Source organism: Patagioenas fasciata, chromosome 1 (genome assembly GCF_037038585.1).
Source record: "Patagioenas fasciata isolate bPatFas1 chromosome 1, bPatFas1.hap1, whole genome shotgun sequence".
NCBI classification, from domain to species: domain Eukaryota; kingdom Metazoa; phylum Chordata; class Aves; order Columbiformes; family Columbidae; genus Patagioenas; species Patagioenas fasciata.
In genome coordinates this window covers 141,117,039-141,142,255 of record NC_092520.1, presented here as the reverse complement: position 1 = coordinate 141,142,255, position 25,217 = coordinate 141,117,039, and the positions used below count along the sequence as shown (strand labels likewise).

Here is a 25,217-nt window from a genome sequence, read left to right as displayed (position 1 = left end):
AATGCCAATTTTCATTTAAAAACAAAAATATCCAAGATATTTCACAGTTTATTCACACTGAAAATTCACATTGGGATATATGCATCAGGTTTGACAACTTGTTTGCTACATTCCAGCCTGATGTGATTTTAAAAGAATAACAGATTCCCTTAAAAACCTACCTTTTAAAACTTTTTTTTTTTTTTTTACTTATTTTAAATATATACTGAATGCTCATAAAAGACCCAATTTCCAGTCCTGTTAGCAGAAATAACACAGTAGTAATGTAACGCAAGAGACACAGATGCAGCACATACAAGGTCCAAGGTGGAGGTCAGGAAGCCAAAGCCCATCTGTCTCCAACGCTGTCAAGGAGTTCTGAGTGTTCACTCCATACAGTAGAGCAAAATCCATTAAATACTAAGTTGCCACTGATTTGTTGACTTTAGTCTAAAAGCTCAACTATACCTTGAGGAAAGTGATTACTGTATAAAAGAAAGTAAGATTCTGAGGGATATTTAAAAAAAAAGCCTAAACAAATACTAAAACAAGCTTGCTGTGTTAAGTGACTACTGTAGGCACTAATGAACCTTAAATATTATCCGTAGGATGGAAATTGTCAAAAGAATGTACCCTTGCAATAAAATTAACCTGTAATTACATGAACTAAGTATAGAAAACATATTTTATGACACAAAAACCCCCTACATGGACTACATTAGAGAACTGCTCCTGGTTGAGAGTTTAAAGAGCACACTACGTTTTCCCCACCATTATTCAGTTAACAATACCCATAGTACATTATTTTGTCACAGGAATGATTAATTACAAGAAAATACAAAAACTTTATCGAACTGAGTATTACTTTTCTTCCTAACACAGCAATCCAAATATAGCTGATGCATACAAAATGGCTGATGTGATAGCAATCAACAATATTTTTTGTTATGTATGCTTAAAAACCTGCTTACCAAGGGGAGCCATATATTCTGAATCCCCTCACCGTCACTTCAGAGTCTTGAAGATAGATGCAGTTTGTTAGAAGAGACTGTACATTTTCATAGCTCTCTGGCTTCAGCTTAGAAACAGAGGGGAAATAGTAAAAGTCCTGCTTGATTAAGTCAGCCATGAATTCCTGGTCAAAGGTCAATTCATGATTTCCTGCTATCACAATCTTGTATTCATAGGGCAGGCTACCTAAAACAGTGAAAAACAAACAAATTACTTGTTTTGTGGAAAACCTGATAAAAGAAAACAGATACTCACAAAATACTATCGATTCCTATAACATGCTCACATATTTCAAACAATCTAACATATCCCTACTATGTGTTACTGTAATTGCTGCTGATTTCAGGTAAATGACATCACTGTCCTTTTCAGGGCATACTATGATTTAGTATGCCTAGCATTAATATGTTGAAACTACTTTCAACCCATCAACCTTAAAAACCAGTCTGCAGACTTCTGCTCTACTATTTACTTCTAGTTAATTGCCATTTGTGCTGCACGTATCACTTACTGTGACAGTGATGATAACTCTTTGACAGAAATGAGGGTTCAAAGACAATTGGCCGCAACGCTTCATAAAATAACGTCAGCTCTCTTCTCCCAGAGCTGTGGTCTGAATCAGCTTGTATTGAGGAGGCCTTACAGACTCAGAACTTGGGTCAGCAAGAGGGCTCTGCCGCCCTCGTTGCCCTGACATTAAGATCAAACCTTCAATGAAGACAGGGATTGGGTTTAGCTGTCAAAACTCCTCATCGCACAGAGAAGTCTTGCAGTTTGCCTCTAGCCCATGTTTTTTTTCAACTCCATTTTCTCAGTGACTTCCTTAGATCCATGGACTATAATTTCAAGTGATTCATGTTCAAGAGTATTTTACAACCCGTATTTAGTGAAAAGCCTTACAACAACCTTCTGCTGAAGGCAAGATTATATATATCCCCACAAATGTGGGTTGTTCCTTAGAGTAGCACTGAAACAGAAAACTTTCCACCTAACTATCAACTGGATTCTGCTCTTGAGAGCAGGCATCACCTGTCTCAAAAAGCTCCTCAGAAACCTAAGTACATCTGAGAGGAACCAAAGACAGAAACTGTGTAAAGCTGCATTCATTAGTGCTTCTGTACTATTAATTTGCATCAGGATGAAGACAGAGCAGGAGACTGGGAGTAGAAATAAATATTTTCTTGAAAATGAGGCCCACCTTGCGTAGCAGCAATCTTGTCATTTTTTAAATAAAAATTTAAAATAAAAATTTTTGATAACATAAAAACCTTTAGTGATGACCCCAAGCTTAAGCTAGAGGTAGGATGTTTAGAAAAAGTAAACCACCAGTCAATATGTAATGGCAAAAGTTGGCATGAGTAGGATTGAAGAATAAAATGCAACAGCATGATTCAGAGTTATGGAAATGGAAGACAGAGAACAGTGCTAGCCCAGAGGAGATGCCACATGGCTGACCCATTATTTGCCAAAGGAAAACAGTTGTGTAACTCTGAAGTTTCAGATACTTCTAACACCTGTATTAGAAAAATTGATTGTACAGGTTCCAGTCTTTCATGTGGAATATTTAGAACATTTATTAACGGAAACTCTTTTCAGAAATTTATAATTACACATTGAATGTTGGAGATTCAATTATTTACCTGAAAGACTACTTGAGATGTAAATTTTGTCATTTTTGCTTCTGAAAGGCTTAACATTTTGCAGATGCGCACTCCGTCTCTGTGAGTTTTTCGGGTGTGTGCACACACACAAGTTAAAAATTTTACTTACATGCTACAATGTATATGGGCATTTACAGGCCTTAAAGCGTTCTTGGGATTTAGGAAAATACAGCAATGCTGTATGCCACACTGTTGTTAACAATTCAATTTCTCTTCTGGTTTGCAAATCTTTTCCAGCTCATCTGATCCATCCATCTAGCAGCCAAGAACCTGTACGAGCTGGTTATAGTTGTTGCTTCCACTAATGTATTTATGTCATGTTGCTGTCTGTGGGTGTTACTTAGGCAAATTAGCAAATTACTCTAAATGTACAGTTACATTTATTATAGTGGCGGCCAGAAGCACTGCTGTAGTTACAGGTCTGTCAGCTTTTCAATTAACAACCGTGTTTTTGATGAGTTTGCAGCTCAGTTTGTCTTCCTTTCTTTCCATACCAGGCAGAAACTTGCTAAACCTATTTCATTGGTTTTTGTCTCCTCAAGCCCACTTTATCCTTTAAATCTTAATTTTTTTTTTGTCTACCTTTAAACCTTGATTTATTTTTGTCTAACCTGGATATTTTTTTTCTGCTGCTTGCACAAAAAATTAACTATATTTTGTTTAAACTTTCTTCCTTAGAAGACTTGTGAATATGCTTTGCTTTTTACCCCAAGTGTGAAGTCAACCTCAGGAATAAATCTGTGAAACCTTGTTGTTGGCTGGGCACCCCTGTCATGAGCTATGTGCAGAACGCCAATTGAGCAGCTGCAGATGCACACCCTCAACTATCAAACCACAATATTGATTACACATGTCCCACTTTCCCTGCTTCCAGCGTGATCCACACTTACCAATGCTCACTCTTGTCCACATGCAGAAATCAACACTGAATACTAAACATCTCTTTGCACTAAGCATGTTCCTCCTACCACTGCCCTCAGAGGGACCAACACCACCTTCCTGCAGAAGCACCACAGTCCAACATTGTGTGTCGGCACAATCCTGAGAAATGGTGACTGTTTCAAGTGCCTTTTATAGCATGAAGATCCACCAAACATTATAAATATCTGATCAATATTTACCTGAAAACTGCTTTAAAGAATAAACTCTTTCCTATTTCCGTCCTACAACTTCTTACTTTTCCTTTTTATACGTTATTATTTAAACTCGTCTATATTTTCCTATTCCATTTTGTCCTTCCAACACAAATACATCGTTTTCCATTCCTAGGCACAAACTACTGCACAATTTGTAGCCTTGGCTCGCTCCTTGGCTAGGACCAAGACCTCCACAAGAGCACATAGCCCAACGGAGTCACAGAATCATAAGTAGTTTGGGTTGGAAGGGACATTCAAGGGTCATCTTATCCAACCCTCTGCAATGAGCAGGGACATTTTCAACTAGATCAGGTTGCTCAGAGCCCCGTCCAGCCTGGCCTTGAATGTCTCTAGGGATGGGGCATCTACCACCTCTCTGGGCAACCTAGGCCAGTGTTTCACCACACTCCTTGTAAAAATTCTTGTTGTATGGCTGTGTTACTACCTGTGTTCATAGCTTTAGAACAACTGCTTTTCCATCTATTATATTTTGTGCCACCAGCTCTTGATCAGAGATAATTAAAACACTCCCAGGTTGATCAGTTTGTTCCCACACCTGCTAGTGGATGCTAATGACAAGCTCGATAGAAGACACTGGGAACATTTCCTGCCCCTTGTTAAACAAACTGAACTGAGAATGTTGAACTCTCCCTCCTGCAGGTTTTCATGGCTTCTTATAACAATGGTATTTTGTTTAGAAAGACTCTTATTGAAGACAGCAGTGGCTACAATGTACGCATTGCAGTGGGTTACTTTTGTCTTCTGTTTACAAACTTCATGAAAACAAACCTTAGTAAAGGCACTGGCTAACATTTTCATTTACTAAGCTGTTTTTCTTGTTTTTTTTTCCCTTCTTCTTCTTTTTTAAAATAGACATCTGCTAAACATTAAGTTTCCTGACTCTTCATCCATGTGGGCACCAATGATATCACGAGAGCAATTTTGAGCGCATCAAGGGTGACTGACAGCCCTGAGATAACAGTGAAAGGGATGTGACCTTGGTGGTACCTCCTCAGTCATCCCAGTGAGGGGGATCACTGCTCAGCTGGAAGTGGACACATCCCATAGTCAACATGAGGCTGCGTGGCTGGTGCTGCAAGCAGGGTTCCAGCTTCTATGACCACAGGACCCTTTTTGAAGAACCAGGATTGCTGCGCAGGGGTGGCGATCCTCTGGCAAACTGTAGCAAGAGTGGCTTTGCCAAAAGGTTCAATAATACAGTAGGAAGAATTTTAAATCAGGTGTCTTGAGGAAGGGTTGTTGTGCTGTGAAGGGCAGTGAAGGCATGGAGGCAGTGAGGAAGCAGCTGGGGAGCAACAGGATGGCAGGGGTTCTTGCATTAATCTTGCAAAAGCAGCCTCACTAGGGCTCCTCTCAGGCACAGCATGGAGAACAACCAGGAGGAAGGAGAAGTCCATAAACAGCAGAGAGCTGTGACATCTTTGAGATTATGGAGACACAGTGGCATAACTCACCTGACTAGACTGCTACAATGGATGGACATAGGCCTGTCACCTATCACAGGTCTATCACCTTTGAAAAGGATTGGAGAAGCTCCCAACAGCTGGAAAAAGGCAAATGTCCCACCCATACTCAAGAAAGGCAAGAAGGGGAATCTGGGGAACTATAGGCCATCAAGCCTTACCATCAGGCCTGGGAAAATTATCGAGCAAATCTCCCACAAAGTAATTTTCTATGCTCACAAAGGTCAGGAAAGTGATTTGGAGCAGCTGTCTTTGGTTTAACATGGGTAAATCATACCTATCACAACTGCCTTCTATGAGGAGATGACTGGCTCAGTGGATAAGGGAGAGCACTGGATGTTGTTAACCTTGATTTTAGTTTTTGACACAATCTCCCATAGCATCCTCATAGCCAGATTGGTGAGATAAGGATGGATAACAATGTGGGTTGAGTATCGCCTGGAATACTTTTCTCAAAGGACTAGAATCAGTGGTACAAAGTCCATCTGGTGGGCAGTCACTAGAGGTATCCCTCAGGTAGTGATGCTGGGGCTAATACTGCTCCTCATCATTATTAACAGCCCAGATTATGTGATGGAGTGCACTTTCAGCAAGTCTGCAAACACCACCAAATTAGGGGTGGGGATTTGCTGCCCCACTTTGGAGATCACGTCTGCTAGTCAGAGGAACCTCCAGAGGCTGGAAAAATGGTCTGACCAGAACCTCATAAACTTCATCTAAAACAAGTGCAAGCTCCTCTATCTAGGATGCAGTAACTTCATTCAACAAGCCTCAGCAGTGTGTCTTTGTGGCAAAGACAGCCAACCACATCCTGGCCTGTATTAGCAACAGTGGAACCAGCTGAACAAGGGGAATGATCCTTCTCCTCTGTCTAGCACTTGTGAGACCACATCTGGAGAGTGGTGCTCAGTTCTGGGTTCCTCAGTAAAAGCAAAATATTGACAAACTGAAGCACATCCAGCAGAGGACCACCAGGATGGCTGGGGAATGTGGCTTACGGGGAGAGGCTGAGATCTGAGTCTGTTCAGCCTACAGAAGACGAAGACCTTACTGTTGTCTGCAACTACGTGATCCGAGGTTCAAAAGAGGGCAGAGCCAGGGTCTTCTCAGAGGTGCACAAAGACACAAGAGGCAACAGACACAAGTGGGAATATGGTATAAGGAAAGAATTTTACTATGAGGATTGTCAAAAAGTGGAATAGGTGCCCAGAGCAGCTGTGAAATCTCTACCCTTGGAGACACACAAAATTAAACTGGACAAGGCTTTGAGCAGCCTGCTTTAACAAGAGCTGCTTTGAACAGGAGGTTGGACTCTATGTCCCCTTCATCCTGTGTGATTCTAGGTTTCTTTAATTCTACACTGGGAAACAAACAAGAATTTTAAAGAGACTGCAATGCTGAAAGAAATTAAAAACTCATTCTGTGTTGTGATTCTAATGGAACAAATCTATGGTAGACAAGCAATTTAACAGGACTAAAGATTATGTTCCATTAACTTTGGTATAAGTTTCTTGTGCCATCCATTTAGCAGATGAGTAGGACTAAATACCCAACTGATTGCCAATTAACATTTGATGCCAGCATATGGCTTTGCTGGTGGGCAGGTAGCAAACTTGGTATTAATACAGAAGCTCTATGTATACAAAGATATTAAAGAAAATGTATGGCTGTCACAGGAATTCTGCACACATATAGAGGACAAAATTCATTCCCCAGTAAAATTAAGGCAGCAACCATGTAAGAAATAGATCTGCCCTTCAGGAGTGCCAAGAAACACATGCAAGAACATATGCTATGGGAGTCAACGATGTATTTGCAAACCAAAAAAACAGGAAAAGTTCTGAATTTGGGGGAAAGTTAGTTTTTTCCTTTTCTGATCTCTTCTTCTAACTAGCCAAAACAAGCCAAGTGGTTTTGCCCAAAGATCAGGGATCCCCCTGTTTTTAGCACCTGAGAAGTTTCTTCTAAAATATCCCTATAACCTGGAGATGAACTACACCTAGAATTGGTAGGAAAAAGTTTACCTAAACAGTTTTCTCTATTAAAATACCACTTGGATGGAATGGGATATATTTGGAAATTCATGTAGTGATTCTGACATTACCAAGGAAACAAACTGAAGCAAAATGTCAGTTCAAAATATTTGGGGGTGAATAAAATAATCATTTCCAAGCAAAATTTCACTTTTTTTTTCTAAAATAAAGGGTTTTTCCCTCCCATAACGTCTAACTTTCAAGAGATTAAAATTATTTTCCTCCATAATCAACCTCTAACCTCTATTTGGATTTGGAATCAACAGAAATGTTTACACATCAAAATTCTGTCAGAAACCCACTGGCTCTAATTCTGTCCTGGGCTTCAGGACTTTCTCTTTCAGGCCGCATCCAACTTGCGCCTTCTGCCAATTTGGAATGGGGCTCCAAGACACCATCCACTCTTTCAGCCTCCATCTTAACATGGGATAAGAGATCTTTTCCCTTCCTTCTCCTTCTCTGCTACGTGGTTCTTCATCTTTTCCTTTCCTTTTCCTTTCCTTTCCTTTCCTTTCCTTTCCTTTCCTTTCCTTTCCTTTCCTTTCCTTTCCTTTCCTTTCCTTTCCTTTCCTTTCCTTTCCTTTCCTTTCCTTTCCTTTCCTTTCCTTTCCTTTCCTTTCCTTTCCTTTCCTTTCCTTTCCTTTCCTTTCCTTTCCTTTCCTTTCCTTTTCCCCCTTTCTCTTTCCCTTTCCCCTTCCCTTCCTTTTTTTTGTAATCGCAAACTGTACGCAGAAAAATGCTGGAGAGATATTATCTTGCACGTTGGCAGTTCCAGCAAAGAGTGTCTTTTTCTCACAGAAACAAAATTTGTAGCAGTGTGATGCTTTACACTTCTGTATGCTTGTCTCTCAATAAACCTCTGAAAACACCCAATAAATTCAGAAGTCATTTACTATACTCAGCAGAGGAGAAAAGGCCTCAAAGATAATGATTTTCCTTTGACTTTCCTGTCAGTGCCTAAGAACACTAACGCCAAGTCTGAAGGGAAGGCTTCAAAGGAATTGGACACCTTTGGTATCCCATCTTATGAGACACCTAAGAACCCACAGAAGTCTACGAGACAAACTCCAATAAATCAGGCAGCAGTGATTTTGCTCCCAGAACAATTCATCACACACATTCTGCCCCAAATCTCTTAAATCAATGTCATCATTCTTTGAGATTATTTTACTATCAAAAAGCCTGGGATGTCATATTTAGCTTATATATAGCCGTATGGTATTATCATCTTACTAACTTCTTAACTAGATAACATGGAGTTTTTGGCAGTTGTGGCAAGCCCTCCTCAGAAAGTTTCTTACCCTTTGTTTGCTTAGTTTAAGAATCTGACAGTAGTTCTGGTAATATAACTTGCGTAAGAGTATATATATTGTTTAGCTGGTAACATCTTTGTTTATTCCTTTCATTACTGTAGACTACTAATTAAGAAAATCAACCGAACATCTAATTTTTTGCATGTTTATGCACCAATTACAAAATTATTACAGCAATTCTTAACTTCTAAACTACAGTAGGTCCTTTTTATGGTGAACGTAATTTTTACAAAATAACTTGAACTGCCTGGAAACCAATACTTGAGCTACAAACTGCATAATGCAAAGCACTGCACAATGTGCCTTTGTTTGCTATTTCTCTGCATCTGAGTTTGTTCAAAGTAGAATTCTGTGTGCTTAAAGATCCATCCCATTTTGTCAGCTAGTTGTCTTCTCCATAAATTAGATCAACACTGCAAATAATTCAAAAGCAAATGCATGATGTTCATACTCCAGGCTCCTCTTGTACTAAGAGGTCAGGCATCCTTATCAACCAGTGACCTCCTTTGTAGCTTACAATTGTTATCAACTTGCAACTTCACCAAGATAAATGCAAACTTGTACCAGCAGATGTGCTTTGCTTCTCTCCTGCTATTGTACTGAGCAGGATTTTTAGTATTCATTAAAAGCAGTGACAATCATATAAGTGCCCACTTAATGCTTTTTCCCTCTCATTTCAACCTTTTAGAATAGAGCAGTGAGTGATATAGTAAAAAGACTGCATAACTGTCTCAGATTGCTTTTTTAGCATCTCTTTGACAGTTCTGTGTTTAAACACTAGGGCTGATGTCTGGGAAATTCACATTAACATACTTTTTGTATGGTGCGTAATCTGGAATAACATTGTAAATGAACACTCCCTCCTAAGTCATCCGTAACCTGCTAGCTCTAGACATTCTCTCATTGTAAAAGCCAGCAATTATATCAAACACTAAAACAGCAAACATATATAACACTGCTCAAATTTGCAACACAGGATTTCTTAAAATAAATAGATAAAGGTAAATCAAACAAAAAATATCTGATAATAGCCCAACATAGGCTCTTTGATATACTGTGTTTTATATGCACCCACACATATGTATAATAATTGGCCCAAATTACTTCTAAAGGAAAAGTGGCTTCCTTTTACCCTGGTTTATTTAATTACCCTGTAATTATGCTGAACCAGCCCAATTCATGCTGCAAACTAGGCCGCTAGAGTAGCTATAGTGAGACAAACCTGAAGATTACATAGCTCTGTACCTTCTGTCCACTAGTGGTCGGTAACAGATGACTAGAAAATTATACGACTGCAGGGTTTGCCTAGATTGAACCTTCCTTTGTTACGTCCCCTTAGATTATGGCAATTAATGGTTTGCGAATCCCCAGCTACGGAAGTCACAGGGTCCATTGTAATTTTTTTTCTTTTTTACTTCCTGGAATATAGGCTTGAATAATATATCTTCCTGAGGAGATCATTTTTCTACAACAGCTTTTTTGCCCTTTAGAATATTTTAGTTTTGGTTTACAACGTATCTGGGGACAATGAAAGCAAAGGAGACAAAGAACTGTGTTAAAAAGTAACAACTAAAAGAATCTTTAAGACTTCCTACACGGATCTCTCTCTGCACACTGATACAGATTCCTATTCAGATCTTCAGATCCCACAAATATCTCCTGCTTGTCACCTCTGGAAGGGAAGACTACAAAGAGCTGTGTGTCACGTCACCCTACGAGATGCACCACACTAATAACAATGCTTAATGTTTGTGTGTAGTGCTTTGCAGTAGGTGTTCAAAGCGCTGTACTGAGAATAATTAATACTCCAACACATTCATGTAGTAGGTGGATCAAGCATCATTTTCACAATTTTACAAGGGGGAACAATAAAGAGGCTGTCAAATCTGAAGAGGACAAACTAGAATGTGGTTTCCTGTCTTCCTCGGGCTCTTTCAAATCTCTCTGCCAGAGGCAGTGACAGTTCACAAAATCAATATTCCAGATCTTTCAGTTCCCTGGTTGCTCCCCGCACTTCTGGGTTGAGTGCCTTCCTAAAGCCACACCTGTCTGCTAGTCTGGAATAAGACTGTTTACTTGTACTCGCTTGCTTATTTGGGGGGTCAGGGATCTCAATATTTATGAAAATCACAGGATGTTTCCAGGTGAGTCATCCCGAAGACTCAGAATCTTGAAGTCTGGCTACTTTCCACTCCCTCAGGGGCAAGAAGCAACCTCGGTATTAGTACAAAAAGCAAGAAATCCCCCCAAAGCATACCTGTGTTTGGAAGGAGGGGATGAAGGAAAAATCCTATAGCACCTACCGCTCTTAAAGCTTCCAACCACTAGCATGGGAGGAATACCTGGAAAACAGTTGTTCTGGGTCATCTTCCCAATACAGGGATGTAGCTTAAATATTCCCTGAAACTCCTGGCAACCAGTTTAACCATCACGAGTCTCCAAGACATACTAACTCCCCAGAACTGGAGAAAAATTTGAAGAGTGTGTTGCAGCGCAATTTTCTGTACTTCACTGTCTGAGCCTTAGATGTACAGACAGATCTGAACCATCACACATTTAAGAAAAGCAATAAAAGAACCCAACACTTTTTTTAGTATGCCCAGTCTTTTAAAAATGACATCTGTTCTAAATCCCTACACAGCTCAATGTTTTTTCACTGCATTTCCAAAGCCATTCTTTTGTAAATAGATAATTAGTGCTTAAATACTTCTTTCAAGGGGTTTCTACATTAACATAAAAATAGTGTAATTACCGATGGTCAAAATGGCATGACTACAATTTATAAATTCTAATTTCTTTTGCTGCTCTGAAGCTTATTTTCTTTCTTCTTCAACACAATTTTGATCTGTTTTAACTGTATTATTGAACCTAAAAATATAAAACACCTGTTAAGAGATGAAGAAAAATAACTACCATCATCTTGCAAGACTGAACAGTAAAGCAAAAGCAAAGCTAAGCCTAGTCTTTCAAGCTTTTCTGAAGGTATTTTATTTTTTTATCAAGAACTTAGAAGTAGGGATGACATTTATTGACCAAAATTAGCTGATTTTGTTCTACAATCTAATACGAGAAACAGGTAATTCTAGTACTGCTAGTTACTATAGCTGGGAAGGCATCTTCACTCTAAAACACTTTTTTTGTCTGAAATGAAAATACTGGCCTTCGAACTGAATCTGCCCGGGTCAGCTCCTGAAGTGCATGTCAAATAATTTATTTGTTTGTGTACAATATGCAAGTAACATTAACATTTTCAGGAAAATACTCTGAACAGCTAATTATTATTTTCAACTACAATACAAAGCCACCTTTTGGTTTTTTATTTCAAATTTAGCTTGAACTTGCATTTCAAATTGGAAGGCTGTCTTTGACATTGGAAAATCTCAAGCAAACACACTGAGACAATGCACAGTATAAAATGTGCTAGTTTAAGTCATCTTTCCAATCCATGCACAGAAGAGAATTCTCAGAGAGAATACAGAAGCATGTGTTGCAGCTTATATCACAGATCGGCTAAACTTCCAGGAAAGTAACTCACAAGCTCAAAGTGACAGTGAGTCCTGCAGCATACACAATTTGGAAACTATATTACAGACTTCAGCAAGAGGAATTACAAGTGCTACTGAGCCAAGTGGGCAATGTGCAGTGCCAACAATATGGGAGATAAGAAATAAAGACAGTTTGGAGTCATTATTTGATGAGTGCACTAAAGCAGGACGTGACTTTGTCCTACAACATATTTGATTTACATGCAGATAGAGAATAAGTAACAGAAACAAAAATAATGATAAATCTGAGGACAAGGGTAGTGCATAATGAGCTTGATATATCTTATGATATATTCTACCTTATTTAGCCTTGATTACATAAAATCATTGAATGGTTTGGGTTGGAAGGCACCTTTAAAGATCACCTAGTCCAACTCCCCTGCCATTGGTAGGGACATTTTCCACTAGATCAGGTTACTCAAAGACCTGTCCAACCTGACTTTGAACACTTTCAATGATGGGACATTCACAACCATCCATCTGGGCAATCTGTTCACTGTAAAAAAAATATTGCTTTATATCCCACCAAAACATACCCTCTTCCAGTTTAAAACCGCTGCTCCTTCTCCAGTCAATACAGGTCCTGGTAAAATGTCTTTATTCATCTTTCTTATAAGCCCCTTTTATATTAATATATTGAAAAGCTGCAATAAGGTGTCCCTGGAGCCTTCTCTTCTCGAGGCTGAACAACCCAGACTCTCTCAGCCTGTCCTCACAGCAGAGCTGTTCCAGCCCTCTGACTGTCTGTGTGTACCTCCTCTGGATCTGTTCTAACCATATTTAGAAACAATTCCCATTAATTCTTTTCAGCTGTTCAAAGTGATGTCATTAAAATCTCCTGGACACACTGGAAAATTAGCCCATGTTCAGAGCTGTCATACCATGCACCCTTGCAATGTCATTAGAAAGTTTCACTGGTCTCATGGCCTTCTATTTGACCCTACCACAATACATTTGTTGCACTTCATTTTTTCTGATCCTCCAAAATTGGATGTTCAAACTTGGAAGAAAAATACAGTCAGACAAGAAACTAGGTAAAAAAAAAAAAAAAAGGAAAAGATGAAATATAAAAATAGGAGAACAGTCATTTTGAGAAAAAAAAAAAAAGAGAAGGAAATTACCAGGTAGGCACCATTGGCAAGTTTTGTAAACTGACTATTCATCCCTTTTTCCCTTCTTTTTCTAAGCTACCTTGCGTAAGAGTAGTAAAACAGAAATCTGACTTACAGAAGTACATCATGATACTGCATGACTGGGCAATAAAAGGACAGATGAAACTGAATATAAATTTATGCAGAATAATTCAAGTGCTGGAAAAAATATACCAACTATAGATACACACTGATGGGTTCTGAACTAGATATTACCATTCAGGAAAGAGTTCATAGAATTATAATAGGCAATTTTATGAAAATCCCATCTCATTGTTCAGTCACAGTCAAAAATATAAACAGAATAACCCACAACACCAGAAAGGAAAAGAGAGCAAACTAGGAATTTCATTATGCCAGGGGATAAATCTGTGGTATACTCAGATCGTGTGCAGTTCTGGTCTCACCATTTTTAAAAGGATATAGAACAAAGAAGTAAAAAGAGGTACAAAGGCATTTAAGGACTTCTAAACAGTCTTCAGCCTGAAAAATATCTTAAGGGCAGATATGGGAAGAACCTATAAATTCTTAAGCAGAATGAAGAATGAAATTGTTCCATTGCATCTTCCTCAATTAGGAAATACCAAATGAAACTAGAAGATGACAGGTTCAAAATAAGCAAAGTTCTTCACACAATCCGTATCACATTGTGGAACTCTGATGCAAGACTCTGTCAGCACTCAAAATTTGCATCGATCCAAAAAGCAATTAAAAAACTCAGAGAAGAAAAATCTATATATTAAATACAAAGTAATGCTATGGCTCAGGAAGTCCTTGGACTGCCTACCAGAGAAAGCCAAGAAAATACGCACAGCCAGTTATCACCAGCATTTAATCTTCTCCATAGAGTTATGCATCAACATAGTCCTAGTAAAGCTTCAAATCCCTCCCTGTGAAGGCAGGAAGGAGGCTTTGAGTAAAAGAATAGTGAAGGAAAACAAATATTACTGAAAAGAACAAAGTGAAATGGAATGAAGTGGAGAACTTTAGGGGTCAGAGGATAAAAAGTATAAAACCAGGTGACTAAGGGGCAGACAGAGCAGAGCACCTTGGCTGCTAGCCACAAAGACAACACTGGGCTACAGAGACATATTATCTGAGCTGGTACAGGCCTTCTTGTGTACCCACATACAGTTAGCCTAAAAAAGAGAGAACATATTTTAGGGTATGACTCAACAAGCCAACGTGCCTCTATTAGCACAACACTTCAGCATGTGCTCGATATAACCAGAAGGTCCATGGAAGTTAACGATGTTAATGTAAAATATACTTCGCATCAGAAAGGCACAGAAATTTTATGTAGAACAGAAAGATAAAATCCAAACTTGCTGAAAGGCCTCTTGAAAAGATGTAATAGGCGGATAGCCCAGAGTGGCACGGACCCAAGAGGCCATGATGGAACAGAAAGCCAAAGGTAGGAATCAATGCTACATAGAATGATACGGTGCAAAAGCAGGAGGAGGAGATGTCCCTAGTGCCTAAGAGAAAGCTGAGATCAAGGGAAGGTGTAACGAACATTCTAGTGTGTATTCCAAGGCTTTAACAGAGTTATAGTCTAGTAATGGCAGAAGACATAGATCTGACACAGAACAAAACAAGCAGGAAGGAAGGTGAGCCCTGTGCTATGGGATGAAGGAATGGACAGGGAAATTGGGTGACGGCAAGTAAGAAAGATGGTGGAGGTAAAAGTCTGTGCCAGGGTCTGTCAATTACTTTCTCGAGAAACCAGTAATATGTTAAGACAAGGAAGAAGGAGAAGGTTGAGTAGGCTGTGGGAGCTGCAAAATCATGTCAGTTGCTGGAAGCAGCTACCTGGAAAATCCAAACTGTTGGAGCCTAGTGCCTTTGACAACACAAGAACAATCAACAAAAACATGAAATTTCTTCTTCTCAAGGAGAACGCCTTTAAACATTCTGCCATTTACTACAGATTTTGCTAACACTCAAAGTATTCAAGAGTTGCTAAATTGTTTATTTAAAACAAACAAACAAAAACTTCCAAAAAAAAGCTAAAGTTTCCATTTTGAAATCTCATTGTCTATAATAAAAGTTCACAATTTTGAACTGGAACAAAACTTTAAATGCTATCTGAACGAAACCCATGCAGTGATCCCAAAATATTTTTCTACTGGGTATTCCAGAATGAATTAAAAAATTCAATTTGCCATTTTTTCAAATGGCCAAGACACTGAAAAAAATCTTTTAACTTGCTAAATTTGCCTATCTCAAAGATGCTCTTTCAAAAATATAACTCAAACCACCATGATCACCTTTTCCCAAAACGCACACTACCATGAAATTGGAAGCATGCCTGAAAAGTCAGAAAATTAAGCCTTCTTTCAGAATAAAAATGATGAAGGGACCATCACAGAAATGCCTTGGGAAATCTCCCCACCATACTGAGAGGATTTCAGCTTAAGGACTTCTTCAGAACACTGTGCAGCTGTGACCAGCAGGGAGGCAGATGGAGAACTAGGGAGAGAAAAACTGTGCAGCAAGTAATGTGCGTAGCCCCCATTCTTGCTCGCTAGCAATATCCCAAAGCACTTTTCTTCCCACACTAGCAGATAAATAAAATGGGTATTACTTAGAAGGGACAGCCATATGGTTTGTATAATCTTTATATGCTATTTTCAGTACAGTATTATAATACATGGTAGAGACCTAGAGAATAGGATTAAAATTCGCTTTCTGTTTTACAACCGATCTGTTCACATTTGGATACAGAGACAGAGGTGAGGGCACAAGGTGTTATGTTACTTCCACATGCTGTCCCTACCCTAATACTCATAAAACAATGCAACTGTTCCATGCGGGGCACATTATTGGGTTCCCAAGCTCCAATAAATATTTATCAGCCTTGCTGATAATTATTTGCTAGTAAATATTTAAATTGTGAAGTCCTGACTTTTTTTAATATTCCATTTCAGCCTACATGCATCTGTCCACTTTATGCCTTCCTAGTGTGGAATGCTGTCATATGTAGCAATAAGAAAAAACAAGAAAAATGCAAAAATATCAACTACAGGAAAGAAAATCAAACTTAAAACTGAAATCCATTACCTTTAAACTGTGTCCTTGCTCCCTCCAACTCCTTCATTTCCTGTCATCCTTTTTTCGATAATGAAGTATCAGAATCAAGAATCCATTTTTATTCTAAATTAAGGTATCCACATTGCTGCAGGAACAATACCGATTGGGGCTTTTGTCTGGATACAGTCTATGCCTTCCAATTTTCACTGTCATTTTTTTTAGCATATACAAAACATTGCCGAAGCACATGTAAATCACCACTCTTGCCCAATGGAACAGAATTTCAGTTACCAATGCCAACAGTTGCCTACAGAAGGCATCTACATCTGGTCTGCTACATCCAAGACAGCAACCACAGGCACACGTTTCGCTTTGTTTGGGAATTCATCATTGTGGTGCAGCTGAGCCTCAGATAAAAAACACTATGAGCCTCCGGGGTTAAACAGACAAATGTTTTCAGTCACAACAACTTTTTTTTGAGGGGAAGCAGAGCCATAACAATGTATGTAAGAGGTTTTATGTAAATCATTAAAGGCCTACTGACTTAAATTGTTGCTAACACCAAGAAGTTGCTTAATGTACACTTGAGAGTGTGAAGGCAGAACAGATGAATAGTCTCACAAATCTTATTTGCTCAGTTGGAAAAATGCAAAAATATTTGTTAAAAAAAATCTGATTCCTGCTCATTGCCATTCAAATTTAAAAGTCAAATTAATATTCATCATTTTTGAGTGCATGATGGTTTTTACTGCGAGGCAGTACAATCAGTAAACAAACTTACTTTCAAATCCACAGAGAATTCAATACCTACCTAGCCACTCGTTGAATTTTTTTACTTCACTAGGAAGTCCCAGCTCAGTAAAATCACCAGCATGTATTAACACATCTCCATATGGCATTTGGATGGGATCAGTTCTTGAGTGAGTATCAGAAATACAGACAAATCGTGTATATCCTGGAGGTTTGGGAGCATCATGGGGCACTGGATCAACCCTGTAGGAAATGCATCATAACAAGGTTATGTACTTCTTAGTATCTGCTTTGCAATTCTAATACTATTTTTGCCTTTACAAAAGATTACACAGACTCCTAGATCTCTCTGATGGAAAGGATTTATTAAAACAAACCTAACACTAATGGGAGGTGTAAAAACTCTTGATGTTCACATCACAACATTTTCAGTATTTGTGGGGTAGATAGATTAATTTAAAGAGATTAAGAAAAGGCTGCAACTCTGAAACAAATACTTACAAATAAATCAAAGGCACTGCCAGTTTCAAAAGAACAGTAGTATCCCCTTCCATTGTTTAAATATGATTACATGGTACACAGAGAAAAGATTTATTTAGATACATAAATACATATAAATGCATTTTTTCTAATCATAACTGTTTTTCTGCAAGTTATATAATTGCAGCAAATTTAATTAACACATTTTGGAGATATGTTTCAGTGTATTAATGCCAAGTAAGATAAGAACTCTCCTGACAACAGCTGTAAATGTATGTTCAAGCCTGACTATTGTTAGGACAAATGTGGCAACTTTCTGGGCTTAATTATACTAAATGAAATCAGATGCTATGAGGGGTACGGCTCCATTGTTCAGAGCCCAATCTCGATATTCAAAACTGAGGAAACTAAAAGATCTGACCCAGTTTGATGAGACTTACTTATGATTTAGAAGAGGAAAGCAGAGAACACCTCTCTGCTGTATGAGGAATATTTACTTTCAACTCAATCTTTTTACCCTCAATCCATATTTTATTGAAATATATAGAAGCACATGTATCTATATGCAGCTATAACGTATCTGCTATTCCAGTTAGGGAATTCTGGTGGAATAAAATGAAAAAGCCAGATGCACAAGATCTACATTTATGTCACTAGAAACTAGAGATATATAGAGAATTGTTATGAATTATTTTACTTTTACAATATTTATTTTGAAAGGACAAATAAAATTAGTTTTGTTCACTGTTGCAGTATGCAATACATATTCCTACTCCTTGCTGGATGTGCTTCTATTTAGGAGCTTACTTTTATTTAAATAAACTCATTAAAAAGTTTGAGATTTTTGCTGTTAATAATATTACTGTTTACTGGGTAAATTTTTCAGAAGGCATTTTATTGCTTGAAAGACACACGATAAACATATTTAATCCCACAATCTTTTCTCTAAGTGAAAGAATTCTATAGGCAGGTAAACTGAGCTGGTTTTCACAACTTCACAAGATTAGTGAGTGAGGAATAAATCTAAGACACTCGATCTTGTTAAATACAGAAAAAGTTCTTAGCATTTTCTACAATATGACTACAAAATTAGAGTATAACAAATTATTTTGTACCCATCTTTCCTGTACCTTTTTAGGAAGAAGAAATGTTGGGGTTTTTTTACAGCAGCACTGGAGAAACAGCCTTTTAGTACAAGTACCTTGTAGTTGTCTTTCCGAAGTTCCAGTTTTTGAGCAGGAAGTAACCAAGTATGAGGTAAGGAGTAAAGCCAGCTGTGATCAAATCACACCTAACGAACACCCAGCACTATGTACATGCTAGTGGGATATGTAAGCAAGCACGTACTGGAAACTGTAAAACTTGGCTGACAAAGAGTGGAACGTTTGGACCTCGAGAGAGACCAGCTGCAAACACTGCGTGTCGGGCTGAGGGAATGTGCGTGTTGCGAGAGGACCACAGGCATGTGTAGAAGGACAGATGGGGAAAAAGAGATGCAGAGGGAGTTAGGCATAGGAGGTCACAACCCCAAAACAGTGCAGCTGCATGACTGCCATCGCATGTTAAAAATGCCTGTGTTTTGGAGGGAAGATGGCTGCTGTAGCACGAGTTCCACGGGTGGTGAGCTTGGAGGTAGCAGGGACGCAAAGGCGTATGAATAGTGAATGGTGGGGTTTACACCAGTGAGTGTGGCTTGTCATAAGGCGTGAGCTGTGTGAAGGGTAATGCATTCAGTTCATGGAGTTCCTCCACAAAATGAACTGGGATTGCTGGATAAAAATGATGAGGAGCTGACCCCGGCTACCACTGCAGCCATTCAAGCTAAAAAGATTAAACATCAGTTCAGTAAACAAATTTCTGATTACTGCTCTCCCTGCCCAGCACTTCCCAAAGTGATCTACAGGACATATTATTAAGCCAGGTTTAAATTATGCATACTACCCTGGCACAACTTAAGGATATGGACTGGTCTAAACTACCATTTTTGGGCTTTTCATGGTAGGGTAGCCTTTAAGGCAGGTGCTGCTGCTTCTGAAATCTTTTGAAGCTCAGCACACCAGTAAATTGCATATTGGGGAGCAGCACGCATTTCACATGTTGCTCCTCTGAAGCTGAATGGAAAAAACAACAGACTTACCATGGCAACCCATGCAGCACATAATACATACGCCTTTTCTTATAGTTTGGGTGGGGATGAGGAAGATGTGGACAGTACTTTCCTGGTTGCTGAGGTATGTATAACTTTTAAATCCTGTGCAATGGGCCAGAGAATTTTGATGGCAAAAAAGCGTCAATACAAAAAAAAAAAAAAAAGGCAACAAATAAATGAGATGCAGATTTTCACACTGAAGTAATATGCACACACTGAGGCCGGATATAGGTAAAAACATATGTCAAGTTTCACAAGCGCATCTAAGTTGTATGACTGGAAATAATTTCTGAAGGCTCCATCCCCATACTCTTGCGTAACGCATTCCCACAGCAGCTGTCACACCAACACCCAATGCACTGCTTGCAGCACAAGCAGAGGAATAAAGACATGCTGATTATTTTTGTGCTAATGCTTTTCCTTTTCTTTAAAGCAGAATGAAAACTTGCAGAGAAATTGAAAAGCAAAGTTAAAACAATCTCAGAGCAAAATCGCTGCCAGAGGTTCGTTTATACACTAGATCTCAGCAGTTTCACAAAGGAACAAGTCAGGAACTTCCCAGAAATGACTAGAGCTGAAAACACTATCAGAATTTACCACCCTTCTTGTCATTGGCAAGCCAGTCATCTCACAAGCAAAAGCACACGCACAGGAATGCCAGAGTAAGATGGGGCTGGGAAAGGGGTTATGGGTGCTAAGAAGTGAAACAAGAAACATAAAACTGCATGGAGGACCAAGGAAGAGCTGCAAGATTGAGTTCAAAAGAAGCACAAAAATAACCCTGTGCTTAAAGTAGTTTGCTAGGAGTTCAGATGCTAACAGGTCTGTGTGAAATCTGTTTATGATTGTCTGTAACATCACTAACCTACCTATTTTGAACTACACATGAAGACAAGGCAAAGCCTTCACCTCCCTGAACTTAACAAAAAAAACTTGCATGGACTAAAACAGGGCTAAGATTTCACCCATAACAATCATGTGAGTAAAAGGTGCTTTTGTTACACTTTCTCTGTCTATTTTTTCCTTCTTTGTTATTAGTCTATTCATTGGTGGGAGGCAAAAGCATTCCTGCTGGTATTCAGAAACACTTCCTAAAATTTCTGTACCAAGAGAAAGAGTAAGTCAGATTGTGGCAAAAGTTTCAACTGATTTAGCCTGTTTTTCTATTTGCACAAGCTTCTTCAACAGTATTAATCATGCATGAGAGACCTCCAAGCTCTTCTGAGGAGCCTTTTTCTAAGGACAGTTTATTTCTAACTTCTTGCTTAGGGGATGAACTTCTGTCATGCAGTTGATTGTCCAAGCCCACCAGTAATATCATTTGTTACTGGTTAGAAGTTTAGATAGCATATTGTTGAGTAACCAAGCAAACACTAATAACTTATTTTCCACCCAGTAAAAATATTCAGCTTTAAGTCCAGTGAAAAAATTCATGAGTGCCCAGGAACTGCCTGAATACTCACAAAGAATGACTAAGCCTCAACAAACAAAGCAACCTGCATTTGGCATTTTCATTTGTAAAAGTATTCCTGAATCCACATTTGTTTGTTTGTACTTTTGCTACCATTTGCCAGTTCTATAAATAAAATATGTTTCCCAGTGCTAATACTCAACTCATTTTACTGTTTGCATCTCAATAGTACCTAAAAAGCCCCAACAGAGACCACAAGCTAATACACTGCCCCCAAAACTGAGTGTTTGTTCGCCACCCTGGTATATATGTTAGTCTTTGGAATTTTCTAATATAATATTTCATTTATGCCAATGAACGCACATAAGCATTCACTAAATAGACAAAGATCATTCAACCAGTCATAATTGCCAGGGTTTTTTAACTGCAGAAATCATGGCCTATGTTTGTAAATTATCAAATCATATTAAATATCAAAAATGTGCATGAGGTGATTATTTAGTCAGTCTTCCTAAAGGAAAAACGTTTCCTTTAAAAAAAATGAAAACCAGCCTCCTGATCTAAAGATAAGGCTGCTTCTCTCTTTAATAAACACAATAAAATGCTGCAGACATTTTTATTCCCTATAAAAGTATTTTACAGTAGAATTTTATACTTAATTTATTTGTAATAGCTTTACTGTTTTGTTCTTCCTTCTGGCTTTAAACTTTATGGCAGGTTTCATTTTGTAATTATAATTCTCCACTTTACATTACAAGTAAATCATTTAGAGCAGTTAATTTTACTGATGTTGTCATTATATAAGAAGTCAGAAACCAACACATTATTTTAATTACTCTTTAAGCACTTGGCATCTTCGGCACATCAACAGGAAAGTAAGTTGTCGGATGGGTGCCCACACTATTTTATTTATTGATGTGATTTCTCCCTTGTATGTAGCTGTAATATAACTAACCAAACAGTATGTGTCGTACAGATAGAGGCTTGGTATTTTCAACAACCATTTACATCAATAAGCAAGTGCACAATGCAAACAAACATTATTAAGTTTGCAGAAAGTATAATCTTTGAAGCATCTCTTATTTTATTACCACTGCTTGTTATTTCTTTTTTCAATACATATTATATATAAAAGTTACATTGGTGGAGTGATCTTTTCCCCATCCGTTAGCAAAGTACTTAGACGTTTCAAACGGGCTGATTTTGTATCCTTATTGTAATTATTATTAGTAAGGCAGCAAAACAGTGTTCTTTAAACTCTTTTTGACTGATCCACCAAATACCACATCGACAAGGCAATAACAATTCAGAAGGCTGTGCTGGAGCAATAACAAAACTATAATACTTACATTTGCACATGTGGGGGCTGAAAACGTCCCTGGTTAATGTTGTAGAACGTGAAAGCCTGTGTGGGGTTGGAGCTGTACTCATCCACTTCAATTATGAGTCTACTGTGCTGATGCCTTCTAGCTGCCATAATGTGCGACTGGGCGAAAGCCATGCTTGCACTGCGGGGTTTGTTTTGTTCAGGCGATCATATCTGCTATCTTCCTACATCGACGGAAGAAGACCATGACATCTCCTTACCTACTCAGCACGCTCCTCTTCAAAAAACCTACAAGCAGATTGAAGAGATGGAGCATAACTGTTTGACAGTTAATCTGTTTGCAATTTGCTTTATTTAATATGAGATGAAGATGAAGGGGAGACGTGGAGGGACGAAGACAAACAGCTAAATATCTCATCACAAATCCTTCCAATTCAGCATTTTGGTGAATGTACTTTAGTTGGGGATGGGAAGCAGGGAGTGGAAGTAAACTTGTTAAAGAAACTCAGGGGCAACTTGCTCTAATATTTCAGACATCTAATACAAATCTAAAAGACAAGGCAGCCATTCTTCAGAATGGTGTGTCAAATAATAATGCTTCTTCCACAGAATCATTTAATTTCTTTTTTTTCTTCATTGCATTGCTGAATGTTTATTCCCCATCCTTTTTCAAAAAAGGTCCACCAAGCCTGAAATTGAACACATTGCTGTACAAGACTAAAATGCAAGTTAATTAAACAAGAACCAGTTCAACCAATTCTTCAGAAAGTCTGTGCCATTTATTACTGGGAAGCATTGCAAGTGGTTGTTCTTTACATCCTAAGAAACAAAACAAATGGCCTTCTGTGCATTCTCTCCTGGTTTTACAGTATCACTGAAGGAACTCCTGAAACAGACCCAAAGAGCTCTCCCCTTCAAACATTCTCTTCTCAGACAGCACTAGCCCAACATTCTGGATTCACTGGAAAAGAAAGTGATTCAAAGGCTAACACACAGTTAAATGTTATTAAATATTTAAAAAGTAAAATCCGTACAGGTTTTATGTTTGGGAATAAATTTTTCCCTGAAGGTTATGCAAGTCTAGAGCAGCAGCACTGAAAATGGGTAGACGAACAGCAAAGTTAAACCAACTAGAATGCAAAGAGCATCCCCTAGAAACAGCAGAAAGTAATTTACATGTGAATTTTAGTTTTATTTCCCAGTTTTAATAAAAAATGGATTATAAGCTATAAAGGTAGGTATTTTTACAGTATAATTTTGCATCCTTTTTAAAAGTTGCCTGTCTTAAATATTTACTTTCATGCAAGCGAGGGCTCTTTTCTTCTAGGGAATATAAATAATCTGCTTCAGAAGATGTATTTCATGAAAAGCCATGCTAGAATGCAGCAATTCACTTAATATGTGCAGTCTCTAGAAAGCAGGACTACAAGTATTTTATATGACCTTGCTCATATGCCTTACTTCCATTCTGAAGAGACCAAGAGTGATAGATGAGGGAGGTCTTCCTACTCACTCAGATTTTTTAAGCGATTTACAGGTACTTAGGTCAATTCAGTTCTAGTGGCAGTCAAGCACCTAAGCATCTTTAAAAATCTGGGCTCCAGTCCTTTGCTTAACTACTACAGATGTTAAGTGCTCCAAGAAGTGGCTGTGTATTTTTGTTTTGGGAAATCTTGTCCTTAGGAAACTGAAATGAAAGATTCAGCTCAGTCGCTGAATGGCTGCAAAATTATGACAACTTGCTGTCACTAACAACCCACAGGAAAACAGTTTGAGAATAAAAGAGCTGATTCCTTCATGTTGTCCCCTAGAACTGAGTGATAAGGAAATGGCAGAATAACAACAAAGAAAATTTTGGATTTTAAACACTCTCAGATGCCGTGTTCAGGCTACGGAACAAGCAGCAGCACAAAGGAATGCGCCAGAGCAGGCGGATGGACGGGAGGCACGATCCTTGTAAGAATAATCAAGTACAAATTGCTGCATTTAGGAAATAAGAAATTATGATGGCAGATGTGAAGAACCCTCCCTGAGGAGCTTCCTGTATTAAATGATGCATTTGTAAAGCAGTTTGAATAGGCAAGGTCAGAGATTTTATAGGGGGCAAACTCTTCTAAGTGAACCTACTTCTGTTTGAAAGAAACTATGAGAACTGGTGACCTCTAGAAATATTCTCTAGTAAGATTAATAATTTATGATTCCGCAGCTCTACATAAGGATTTCAAACTACCTGAAAAACACAGCCTTTGTTTTATAATTCAGGGATTATGCCCACTTTACGCACAACTGAACTTGAAAAGCAGTTAGGGCACTGCCTCAGGGACCCAGAATCTCCCTTTGGCCTAAGTAACTTCTTAGGAGCTCTCACAGCAGCCGAGAAAACGCCTTCTGTCAGCCTCTTCTTTGGGTCCTGTCTTTAATGACTTCTCTCAAGCTATACATCAGATCTGCTGCAGAAACAGCAGATGTATGCAGGTACCCCAACACCCACCCTTAAACTCTGCTTCCTCCTTCTGGCTAAGTGGAAAAGAGCGCTCACCCAGGCAAACTAACTCAAAAGAACAAATTTGTTTGCAAACAGAAACAAACCACAGCCAGCACACCACTGGTATACCCTTTAATGCTGAAGAGTTCTTTTAAGCAGGGAATCAATCCTTGCACATGGAAGAGTGTGTGAATCACACCATTAGGCCAGCTTGAGAGGATGCTAGCCACACACATTCAGCAAGAAGTTCACCATATAAACATTTAGAA

At 38.6% G+C, this 25,217-nt stretch overlaps 1 protein-coding gene across 3 annotated transcripts in view; it reads right to left on the bottom strand.

The window, feature by feature from the left end:
• The window catches only part of MPPED1 (metallophosphoesterase domain containing 1), a 65,445-nt gene that overhangs the window by 28,116 nt on the left and 12,112 nt on the right, over window positions 1–25,217 (bottom strand). For 2 of the 3 annotated variants that reach the window (XM_071816471.1, XM_071816472.1), the window contains exons 2-4: window positions 22,486–22,751; window positions 17,158–17,339; window positions 951–1,176 (exon numbers count right to left, since the gene is read on the bottom strand). In XM_071816471.1, the coding sequence (XP_071672572.1) occupies window positions 951–1,176; window positions 17,158–17,339; window positions 22,486–22,637 (560 nt within the window). In that variant the 5' untranslated portion in view covers window positions 22,638–22,751. Of the gene's footprint in view, window positions 1–950; window positions 1,177–17,157; window positions 17,340–19,713; window positions 19,828–22,485; window positions 22,752–25,217 lie in introns of those variants that run through there. The other variant, XM_071816477.1, reaches the window with a different exon arrangement.